Source organism: Phyllobates terribilis, unplaced genomic scaffold (assembly GCF_046119375.1).
Source record: "Phyllobates terribilis strain yellow unplaced genomic scaffold, ASM4611937v1 Scaffold_3__8_contigs__length_932513732, whole genome shotgun sequence".
NCBI classification, from domain to species: domain Eukaryota; kingdom Metazoa; phylum Chordata; class Amphibia; order Anura; family Dendrobatidae; genus Phyllobates; species Phyllobates terribilis.
Genome location: NW_027362763.1, coordinates 775,772,496 through 775,784,944, shown reverse-complemented (window position 1 = coordinate 775,784,944; position 12,449 = coordinate 775,772,496). Strand labels below are relative to the sequence as shown.

The 12,449-nt window shown below is 45.5% G+C and overlaps 1 protein-coding gene across 3 annotated transcripts in view; it reads right to left on the bottom strand.

Annotated features, from left to right (window-relative positions):
* Positions 1–6,065, bottom strand: part of GPCPD1 (glycerophosphocholine phosphodiesterase 1) — an 84,837-nt gene extending 78,772 nt beyond the window's left edge. For 2 of the 3 annotated variants that reach the window (XR_012318084.1, XM_073672264.1), the window contains exons 1-2: positions 5,929–6,065; positions 5,694–5,789 (exon numbers count right to left, since the gene is read on the bottom strand). Coding sequence is in view for 2 of the 3 variants with exons in the window: in XM_073672264.1 (XP_073528365.1) it covers positions 5,694–5,742 (49 nt within the window). In the remaining variant the exon portion in view is untranslated. Of the gene's footprint in view, positions 1–5,693; positions 5,790–5,884 lie in introns of all 3 variants that reach the window. The other variant, XM_073672265.1, reaches the window with a different exon arrangement.
* Positions 6,066–12,449: the final 6,384 nt, after the last annotated feature.

Below are 12,449 nucleotides of genomic sequence, written 5' to 3'. Positions count from 1 at the left end.
ATCCTCGAAGGGGTACCTTCTTTTAGAGGATGAGGGCAACACTTCCGATTTCTCAGGCTTCCTCCATTCCCGGTCTATAAGGGTCTGAATTTTAGGATTCACTGGAAAGGAGCGTCTTTTCTCCTCAAGTCCTGCGAACATAATGTCTTCCAGAGACCTGGCTGCCTTCTCCTCCCTCAACCCCATGGTTGAGCTGACTGCTCTGACCAACTTGTCCGTACCCTCAATAGGGAAACAGGGCCTACCACTGTCTGATGATGAATCACTGAGGCATGGATCCTCCGACTGGGAAGGTGAATCATAGTCGGAGGAGATATCCTTATGGGATCTCTTTCTTCCCTTAAGTAAGCCTTTTAGGGAATCTTGAACCTCTGTACGGATTACGGATCTCAAATTAGAAGCAAAATCCGGGGTGCTCTCCGCTATGGTTTGGTTAATACAGCTAGGACAAAGCTGTTTCTGCCAATCTATGGAAAGGGGGACTTGGTATAAGGCGCAAACCCTGTGCTTCTGTTTGGCGCTACTCTTCTTAGGCTCCTAAGGAATGAAGCACATAACTTTCCATTAGTATCAAGTGACATTAATGAAGATCACTCACCCCTGAAGTCACAAAAGGGTACTGGATTTGGAGGCTGTGGCGGGACATAAGATGAATCCCTTCTGGATGGCCCTGAAGTGTACGACACCTTACTTCTCCTGCTGCCGATATGGTTATTGGAGCGGCTGTCCGTGTGAGAGGCATCCGACTGCTTCTTCCTCTGGCGTTGCTGAGATGGAGGGGTCAGCTGCTGCTGCTCCTGGCTGTCCTGGTCTTCCATAGCTGCTATATCACAAGCACGAGTATAGGCAGCGTTTGACCAGGACAACCCCCCACCTAAAATAGGGAATATCCGGAACCTCCTCCGTTTCAGGTGTCCTCCCCCCTCCTGACGCCACCGGCCGAGGTTTCAAAAGCCGGCAGGCAAGCGCTTACAGGGCGCCGCCATGATGGATCCGGGTGCCGCCCCCGACGTCATCGGGTGCGCCTCTCCCAGCGTGCACCGCGCACCGACGTCAGGCGCGTCACACCCGGAAGAAGCCGCTCCCGGCGTACAGCCAACCAGGAGCCTGCGGCAGGGATAGGACAGCGCACCGGTCTGCGCGGAGCCAGAGCCCTCCTCACCGCCTGCGCACGCCTGGACACTGCTCCAGGGAACCGCGGACGGAGCTTCTGGAACCTGGAACCCGGTGCACAGGCTGGCGCCCGTTCTTCCACACCGGAACAGGCCCAGGTAAGTATGAACATCTTCTTTCTGACAGGTTCCCATCAAGGACAGGAAACCAACTGTAGCGAGGTAGAGGTACCGTCCTTTTATTTCAGACGGTTTCTTGTCCTTGGTGGGGCGGATCCCTCTCTCAAGGTGTGCTGTCATGGGTGAGGGGAAAAGAAAGATTACGTGGCAATACTGAAGCAACATCTCAAGACATCAGCCAGGAGGTTAAAGCATGGGTGGAAATGGGTCTTCCACTGCCCAAACAGTGTTTTTTCCCCACGTATGGGGTATCTGCGTGCTCAGGGGAAATTGCACAACAAATTTTGGAGTCCATTTTTCCTGTTACCCCTGCGAAAAAAAAAAAAAAAATTGGGTCTAAAGTAACATTTTTGTGAAAAAAGTTAAATGTTCATTTTTTTCTTCCACATTCTAAAAATTCCTGTGAAGCACCTGAAGGGTTAATAAAGTTCTTGAATGTGGTTTTGAGCACCTTGAGGGGTGCAGTTTTTAGAATGGTGTCACTTTTGGGTATTTTCTGTCATAAAGACCCCTCAAAGTCACTGCAAATGTGATGTGGTCCCTAAAAAAATGGTTTGGTAAATTTTGTTGGAAAAATGAGAAATCTCTGGTCAACTTTTAACCCTTATAGCTCCCTAATAAAAAAAAATAAATTTGGTTCCAAAATTGTGCTGATATAAAAGTAGACATGTGGGAAATGTTATTTATTAACTATTTTGTGTAACATATCTCTCTGATTTAAGGGCATAAAAATTCAAATTTTGAAAATTGCTAAATTTTCGCCAAATTTCCGTTTTTTTCACAAATAAACGCAAGTGATATCGAAGAAATTTTACCACTATCATGAAGTACAATATGTCCCGAAAAAACATTCTCAGAATCAGGGGGATCCGTTGAAGCTTTCCAGCGTAATTACATGATAAAGTGACAATGGTCAGAATTGTAAAAATTGGCCCGGTCATTAACGTGCAAACCACCCTCGGGGGTAAAGGGGTTAAAACCTCTATATGTATAGCAGACATGATTATAGGGGTTTATCAGGACTCCTCATACTTTGAATGTGATCATACATCTACAGTATATGGTCACAATTGATTAATACTAGATATATATACGGTATACATAGTTTTCCTCCATTTTGTTAATTGCATAAACTCGCTACTCATGTGAAATATCATTTTTACCATATAGGAGCTTATTTACACTTATTTGATATGTTACAGACTTTCAACAGATGTAGCAGGGCTGTGAGTGATTTTTTCCCTTGTACACCTACCTCCTTTTCCTGTTACTGTATCCCCTCATTTTCTATATATAGTTAGACATGCATTTGTGTTTTATTTTTTAATAATGTGTTACAATAAAGATGATTTTTAGCCTTTATAAAAAGCCCTCTTTTGTAAGTGTTTGATATTAAAAGTTACATTTAAATTCTTACTTATTTACTATTCCAAGGTTATTAATACTTGAAAAACATACTTAAGTGTATATTTAAATATACTTAGAGCAGACCCCTCTACATTTTTCTCTTTCAGATAGCTTTGCTCATATTGCTCACACTAAGCACTCCAGAGTCAATTACAAACCTATCATCCTTGTCAGCTGCTTGAAGAAAACAGATCAGATTTCGCTAAAGGAATGGCACCTCTGGATGCAGCTGGGAAAAGCTGCACCACAATACAAGTCTCAGTTGGTTTCCATGTTATTAGTGCATTAGGTTGGGTATCATCTTTATTATTTTTATATTGCTGAGATGAATACAGCCAGGGAGGGGTGGTGATGGCTGGCAGATCAGGTCTAACTACTTTCTGCTCCTGACATGTTTATGACTTGTTTACAAGGATAGAAAATAGCATTGGTTAAATATATCTACAGCTGACAGAAGGCAAACCAGAATGATCTAGCATTTATACTGTTTGGTGACTTTGGATAATGGGATGACCTCAATTTTGACTGAATATATGTCCTCTGAAGCTGCCATAAGCACAACACCCACTTGTGGACGTCGGGCCCTCATGGAGTCTGTTTCTGACAGTTTGAGCAGACACATGGATGTTCGTGGCCTGCTGGGGGTCATTTTGCAGGGCTCTGGCACTGCCCCTCTTTGCACAAAGGAGGATGTAGCGGTCGTGATGCTGGGTTGTTGCCCATTCTCTTGAAACAAAAATAAAATCCCTGACCCAAATAATAGATATGGGTTGTGAATGAGGGACCCCCTTATATTAAAAATCTCAAATAGGGTATGTACCAGGAGACATCTTTTGCAATTTCACAGCAAAAGTAACTCCAGGGTCATAACTCAAAGACAATATTGTATAAAGATAAAAATCTAACATCTAACGGCAGTGTAATCATAGTACATACGAGTTAATTATAAGCAGCTCTAAAGAAATCAGACAACGTGAAGGCCAAGTCTAAGTAATACAGAACAAGCTGTGTGGCCTCATCCACCCTCCCTGGTCCTTCACTGCTTTGTGCCGATATACATTTTTTTACTAACGTTCCTTTGGAGGGTAGAGATTTTGGCAATAGTTCACATGACCACTTGAGTCTTCACTATATATAATTCTGTATGATGTATTGTGGAACTATTTAAATGAGAAGCAAGGAAACAGAGGAAAATTGGTAATATCAAATATATGGTAATGTCCAGTTTATTAAAAAAAAAAAAAAAAAAAAAAAACGCTTTTCTGCTAATCTGCAATGAAATTTTAAAGGTCGTTCTCTACAAAATAGGTGATGTGTCTGAAAATTGTAGGTCTGACTGCTGGGATAGTCACAAATCCCAATACAGAACCTCTGCCGCCATCTCCATATCACACAGGGGATTCAGGATCTCTTGTGCTCTTAATCAGTAAGGCCCATAGGCACAGAAATTCCATAAAATGCTGTCACTTCTGGTCACTCGATCCATGTTTGGACTGCGATTTACACTGTTCCCTGTAAGATGTGCAGTCTGGAAAGATCAGGAATAGGACATTTCATAACTTTCCCAAATTCTTATGAAAAAAATATTCCCCACAAACTGCATTGAACTACTGTGCCCAATTTATTATATATTTTAGGAGTTGGAGTCGGTCAATTTTATACCGACTCCTCCAAAATGGACACCGACTCCACAGCCCTGCCGCTCTCCCAGCGTTGCCATTGGCTCCACCATTGCGAAAAATAATCTTGTGGCAATTGGCCATAGCGGTGGATGGAGTTTTGGCCACAAGTGGGCAGCTACAAGGTCTAGTCATACCTTAAAGGGCTATTCCCATCTCAAAGATCCTATCCCAACATGTAGTAAGTGTAATACTAACATTAGCAAATACCTCCAATTAGAAATGTAGTATAGTTCTTCTGATTCGCTATGTCACTTACCCCATGTGCAGGGTATTGCAGTAGCTTAAGTTTCCATGGTTACGACCACTAACAACTAACTCACTATATGAGTGGTTGTAACCATGGATACATAAGTTGCAGCAGTGCCCTGAACATGGGGTAAGCGACATAGCGAATCAGAAGAACTATACTACATTTCTAATTGGAGGTATTTGCTAATGTTATTATTACACTTACTACATATTGAGATAGGATCTTGGAGATGAGCATACTCCTTTAAGGCTAGGGCTATATGGTGATGTGTCGCATCTAATGATTCCCTGATGTTGTCATTCATATATAGTATGAATTATTGTTGTTTTTTTAACTCGTTCCCTTCCAAAGTGAACAACTTCAAGTACACAAAGTCTTGGGGCACCGTGTGTGAGTCTGGCCTATCAGTGGCCATTGGATCGTGCTCTGCGCCAGCAAAAAAAACACAATGCAGAGGTGATCAAAGCCTGAAGTGTCAAAAAAAGGTGAAGTACAATACAGAGATTTATAATAATAATAAAAAAAAATGAAAAGGCAAACATGAAAAAATCAGCAGCCCCCTCTAATTTACACGGTATTCATCAATAAATTCTAGAAAACAGAGTATTCACCACCCCACTACTGATGGAGCCCCCCCTGGTACCTGGCTCCGTGCCCCCACTACTGATGGAGCCCCCCCTGGTACCTGGCTCCGTGCCCCCACTACTGATGGAGCCCCCCCTGGTACCTGGCTCCGTGCCCCCACTACTGATGGAGCCCCCCGTGGTACCTGGCTCCATGCCCCCACTACTGATGGAGCCCCCCCTGGTACCTGGCTCCGTGCCCCCACTACTGATGGAGCCCCCCCTGGTACCTGGCTCCGTGCCCCCACTACTGATGGAGCCCCCCGTGGTACCTGGCTCCATGCCCCCACTACTGATGGAGCCCCCGTGGTTCCTGGCCCCTTACCCTCCTCTGCTGATGGAGCCTCCATGGTACCTGGCCCCTTGCCCCCTCCACTGATGGAGCCCCCTTGGTACTTGGCCCCTTGCCCCCCTCTACTGATGGAGCCCCCCTTGGTACCTGGCTCTGTGGCCCCTCTGACTTGCAGGGTGACTTGGGATGTGGTCATGGTGTTGATTCCTTCCTATGAAGTCCACATATAAAGCTTCTTCTTCCCTGGAGAAAAGAGTAAATGATAAACACACGGGCTATTCCTAGACAGCTCTAATAAGGGGTCACCTGGGGTCTTCCAAGAAGCTGACGGCCCCCACCTGTGTGACAGAAATCTCCCACAGAGCAAACACTGGCTACGTACCTCCCCGCGCAGCCAGGACCGGTCCGGACCGGTATGAAGCCGCTCAGCTCCGTACAGAGCACTGAGCACCGGAAATAGTGACAGCAGCTAGTAACAGAGCCATACTCTACCCTGCCGCATCCAGCCCCGCCCAGCTGCAGCCCAGAGCCAATAGCCGAGCGCTGGGCTTCACGCCAATAACAGTGAAGCTACTATCACACTGCAGTAGTGGGGAATGAAAGAGTGTGTGTGATTGGCTGGATGCTGCGTCGTGGCTAAACGCTGTCACAATTCCTCAACAGACGGTTTTCGTACCTGCAGACGTCACGTGACACTGGGAGTCTTGTTCTGCCGGCGGTGCAGAGCGGCGCAAAACCGCGAGGTGATACTAGGTGTATGGCGCAGACTGACCTGCGGAAGTGGCTCCGCACTGCTAGTGATAGAGACAGCTGGGAAATCCTGGAGCAGGGGGTGCTAGATGGAGCTGGTAGAGAACTGCAAAAAGGAAAGGCTGGGGTCACACATGTCATCTGCCAGAGAATTAGCCAAATATACACATGACACTGGGCTCAAACTCTGAGAGAATCACAGCACGGGAAAGGGATTTCTCCGTTGCAGTAATCGGACTGCACTCAGGTGACATCTGAGTGCAGTCCAATGTTTCACACGCCCATAGACTTGTTTGGGTGCTCCTATTCTGATTCTCGGATGCACTCACAGATTTTTAATCAGATTACACTCGTCCTCTTTATACGCTGGTGTGAACGAGCCCTAAGAGGGGGATCCCAGCTCAGAAACCAGCGAATCCCCGCAGTGCACTGGGGGGAGTCATATGTCTGCAGTCGCACAGAGCGGCTGCAGACTTATTGCTTTGGACCGGACAACCACTTTAATTGAGTACAAATTGGTAACGTCACATGTAACAAATAAATAGTCCCTACTCCAACATAAGCCAGAATGCTACAGATCAAAGGTTCTCAGTGTTCATCCAATCATTCACTCATTAATTCAGGACCAATCCCAGAAGTGACGGAGCGTAATGGAGGAGGAAATGTATTTTTATTTTATGGAGTGAACTTCAAAAATGATTTATTCTTTATTAATCACTATCTTTATATTTGCATCTTGTTTGTTTTTTCCTTCTTCTCCACATACATTTCTGTATGTTTCTGTGTTGATATAATTGCTGGTTCACTATTGGTCATTTCTGTATTCTGTGATTTCTTCGTAATGATTTACCTCTTTGATTTGTGCATCACTATGTGACTATGACTAAGGATAGTTTTGCCAGAAAGTCCTTAGAATTCTAATTCTAATTTTTTTCCAGGGATTTGTTCATGTTTTTTAATGGAACTTCAATAAAGAAAAAAAAATTATACTTACCCGGATGGATATGCTGGATTTTCCTCTTACTTTCCTTTCTGTTATAGCAGAAATAATAAACTATGATGTTAAATTCTAAGTTTTGTAGTAATGCGATGATTAAAATGTGTCACAAGAAGAAAGCTGTCAGTGTTATATAACCACATGGTATAAAATGACATTTTGTGTTGCAGAGTTGTATTTTGTGTAGCAATATGGTGTCAGTGACAGTATGGCTGATCTATATTTCACAATTGCAAACCTGACCTGTTGACAGACGCACCTCATAATTAGATAAAACTACAGTCACAAGGGTTTTTTTACCAGAAGGTCGGGTGGCTATCTGACAATAATTTTGGAAAGTCCGATCAACAGCAACGAGTGATCATGATAACAAGTGAGAGACGTTCTCGAAGTGTCGTTCAAGTACATTTTGGTGCTGTATACCTGCCGAAATCAGGTAAAAAAAAATCTGTGGAAAAAGCTTTGTGTAAACATACTATAATTTTATGTAGAATACAAGTATGTACACATAATCTATGCCACTGTTCACATGTCCGTGTTTTGCATGGACTGTGTGTCTGTGCAAAAAAACACGGAGAAGTCAGTTTTTTTCCGGCCGCATGGGTGAAAAGGGCCAATAGAAGTCTATGGGTCCCTGAAAAACATGTTGACACAGGATTACCCTGACAGGTTGGTGCCAGGAGACCTCAGTGCTGGAGGGCTCCTGCCCCAACTCCGAGAAGAAGCACTTATCCGTCATTTTAAAAGTATTTATTTCTTCCAGCAGAATGGGGGTTAAGCGGCCATGTTGGATTTCCCTGTGCTCACAGCTGAGCTTGGTTAGCCTCTCCCTTTCCCTTTATAACCTGGGCTCTGATACCAAGTCCTTGTCAGAGCTAGCACTTGCTGCATGGCTAAGAAGAGTGAGGAGTACTATGGGAAGGAGTTTGGGAGGAATAAATTGTTGCCAGGTTTGTATGCGTGGTTATTCCTTATCCTTCTCCATTTTGGTTTATTCACCCTCCCTACACACCCCGGTGCTTCCCTCTGTTATATATGAGAGAATATTTTGTGTGCCTGGAGTTTTCTGTTTATCCCTGTCCATGTTGCCTGGTTTGTCAGGTGGGTGTTCTTCGGTGCACAGTAGTGCCCCTCTTCCCTGGGTGGTGGAGGAGAACAAGCGGAGGGCTATCTCAGGAGTTAGGGCAGAGGCCTCAGCATCCTCACCTTCAGCGGTATCCTGGGGAATAGGGTGAGCTAGGCGCCCCTTAGTGTTAGGGTCTGGGTAGGAGCCCCTGATCCGTAGTCACCTGACAGCTGTGTCGTAACACACGTACAGCACACAGATGGCTTCAGAGTACCATCCGTGTTTAACAGTAAAGTATAGGAGAAGCTTTGTAGTTCATTTATTTCTTTGTCCATCCAAACAAACTTGTCTAAACTCCTTATGGGAACTTCCCCTAGAGGGGGTTTTCTTATGTTGTCCTGTCCTTAGGATAGATCATCAATATCAGATCAGCGGTGATCCAACACCCCCACCGATCAGTTTATTCTCAACTCCTGTGACGTACTACTGAAAACAGTGGATGGAGCCGGAGCAGCATAGCTCGGTTTACTGCATAGTCAGTTGAGAGGAGCTGCGTACAAAAAACGGGCGCTACACAGTGACCAGGGCTCTGCTGTTTCAGCTCTGTTCACTGCATACATCCTGCCCCCTGTAAGACTCCCACTTATCTGATATTAATGAGCTGTGGATCCTGCAGATCATCCATATCATAATCTGCACCACCCTTTTAAATTGCAAGTAAACACATATACATTTGCTGATGGCTGTGGAGCTCATGGGGGTTCTCATTGACTGTTGCCAATCATGAGGACAGGTGTCCCACCTTTTAAGATAGCGACTGTCAAGCATGTGCACTGTCTCTATACTCGAAGAATGTTGCGACTGCCCAATATATAGCAGAGTACAGAATCAACTCGCCCATAAACAAACCTACAAGCAGGTTAAGGGTTAACAGGCGGCTCTTCATGGTATTTGTTTGCCTGGCACCAAGTATGTGGAGGTATTAGAGCAATCACACACTGTTCTCAGGATTATCCGGTCACTAAAAAAATCAAAACATGAGGTTGCCAGGGGTGGGGTCACATAAGGATACGCGTTCTTGGAAACTTGTTTAGCTATGTCTTGGCTGAGAAGTGAGATATTAACGTCACTGGGCACTAGTACAGGACAGAAGGGAAATGGTAGTGCCTCAATTATGGGAAAGTCAGAAATGTGATTACTCATCTGGAGTTTGCGATGAATATTTTCCTGTTTTCTTAAAATGAAAACATTTGTCCGTCATATTTTGTTTTCATCATCAGTGTAAACAGCAAAAAACATTGAGGCACCACGTTATCTGGAAAAATCTACGTGTGTCCCGAAAGACCAAAGTATTATAGTGCTGGGGTCCTGGGTTCAATCCCACCAAGGACAACATCTGCCACGTGTTTGTTGGTCCCCCCCCCCCCCCCCATATTTGTTGCAATAAATATTTGTTCTGTAACGATCATGATTATTACCAAATTTGCTTCAAATATTTTTGGATGTTTTGATAAATTATCTGGAGATCAAGCAAACAGAACTGCAGTAAAGGAACAGGAAGAGCCAAGGGAGGGGACACTTAACCCCTTAGAAAATAAAAAGGTGTGTGAAGGAGCCCTAAGTTTCAAAACACTTTTATCAAGTGTTCTCATGTCGTTTCATGTTTTTTTTTTGGGTGCCGTTTTTTGTTGTTACATTTTTCAACTCTTATATAGAAGTGTATGGGAAAGCTTCAGAAAATGACCATACTCAGAGCATGCTGGAATTAAAAGAAAAAACCCCATTGACAATAAAACGACACCAAAATGCCACAATCCAAAACTCTTTGTATGTAGTGAGGTTTATATTTAAATACACACGTCAATGTTACATCTAGTTGCTGGACTTAAAGGGAACCTGTCGTGTCCCCAAACACTATTAACCTGCAGGTTAATAGCATTCCAAAGCTGCAAACTTCCTTACTGAAAATGTGATTACCGTGAAGAAATTAACTTTATTCCCCCCCCCCCCCCCCTCCCAAGCAGTGTTCGGCACTCAGTCATAGGGGTGGTGCCGGTACAGCTTCAGTCACCTCTCTGCGTATAGAGAGCGGTGGCTGTAACTGCGCCCTCGGCACGGATTCAAAGGATCAGCATTAGGGCCGGCAGTCAGTACCAGCGGCGCGATGACAACTACCGCTATCTATACGGAGAAGTAACTGAAACCACACCAGCGCCACCCCTATTAAACGCTCTTAAAGTTAATTTCCTCCTGGCAGAGGGGCTCTAAGTGCAGGCGCTGGGCAGGTTGAGAACACTATTAACCTGCAGGTTAACCACATATCTGCAGGTTAATTGCGTTTTTTCACATGACAGGTTCTCTTTTAACTAATATTTTGTTGAAGTACCCTTTGAATTTATGACAACATTCAGTCTTTTTGGGTAGGTGTCACGCAAGGTGTGAAGGACTAAGTGCAACCCGAAGGGAAGAGGGGGAGGAAGCCCAAACACTAAGGAAAGGGGGAGTGGAGACCCCTAGGCAGATCTAATATCACCTTGCCTACCATACCGTCCCTATATAGGTTCCACACCTATTGCCGAGCAGGACCCTAAACCCTGGATGACCCTAGAGCTTGGCCCTAGATAGGGAGGGGTGAACACTGGTCAGGCCCCACTGCAAACTAAAGACAACAAGGTAGTGTAAGGTGGCTAATGGTCGCGTAGTCGACGGGAGGTATGTATTACAGAGTTGGCTGGTCTCTGTGATGTAGCCTGGAGTATTTTCTCTAGTGCAAGCATGCACTAAGAGGTCTAATTGGTGCAACTGGGACCGGGTTACGGGTTTTTAGGAGAGAATGGGCGGATCCAGCAACCCACATACCTCACCTCCTGGGTGTGGTTAACAGCCTATATAATGGAGGCTGTTTGGCACATGGTCTGTGTTTGGAGGGAGAAGGCCTCCTATGTGTTGTCTCCAGACTGAGCTGTGTGCTGGACGCTTACCAGTCTGTGTGCACACAGGTCTGCTTTACCCGAGACTGTTTTACTTTTGCCTTTACTAAAGGCTGTTTGTTTGCATTTTTCTTTTCACGGGTTATGAGCCAATAAACCGCTATAGACATTTAAAGAAACTTGCCTCCTTTTTCCCTCTCATCGCACCTGAGTGAGTACAATCCCTACATTTGGTGTTAGACGTGCGGGCAGCGTTCCCAGCAGACACGTGTGACTGCTATAAGAAGAACCGCATGTCCTGGGTGAAGTCTGCTATAAGCCAGCAAGTGACAATGGACAAGATGGAGAACCTGCTCAAGCATCTGTTGCAGGCGCAGCAAATGCAGCATCAACAGCAGATGGCGCAACAGGAGACCACCAAATTGCTTATGCAGCAGCTCCAGCAGCAGGCCCAACAGGACCAGTGCCGGCAACAGCAGCAGCAAATCGATTTGCTAGCAGAGGCTCAGCAACAGCTCCGACGACAAGGTCAGTGGGCGATTTTTCCATCCGTAAGGCAGTAAGGGGAGCCCTGCAGAAAATGACCCCGGGGGATGATATAGAGGCCTTTCTGACAGTGTTTGAAAGGGTCGCCGAGAGAGAGAGACTTCCGCCAGAGCAGTGGACAGAGGTACTGGCGCCATACCTGACGGGGGAGCTCCAAAAAGCGTACTATGACCTAGCTTTGCTGGACACTAAGGAGTATGGCAAGCTAAAGACAGATTGTGGCGCGCTTGGGGGTGACAATGACTGTCAGGGCACAACGAGTCCACTGCTGGGCGTATCACCGGGACAAACCTCCTTGCTCCCAAATATTTGACCCTTTGCACCTGGTCCAAAAAATGGCTGCATCCAGAGTCCTCTACGTCTGCGCAGATGATAGAGCGAGTGGTAATGGACCGATTTGTGAATTCCCTGCCGAGGCCAATACAGACTTGGGTTGCCCAGGGTGATCCCCGGAATGCAGATGAACTGATTGGACTGGTCAAGAGATACCAGGAGATTGAGGGTTCCTTGGGAAGACAGCCCACTCCATACTGCTGGTCCCAACAGGGAGTGGAGGCCCAAAAGGGGGTGGGGTGTCCATGGTCCAAAGGGGCGGGGGAGGTGGTGCCCAAAGT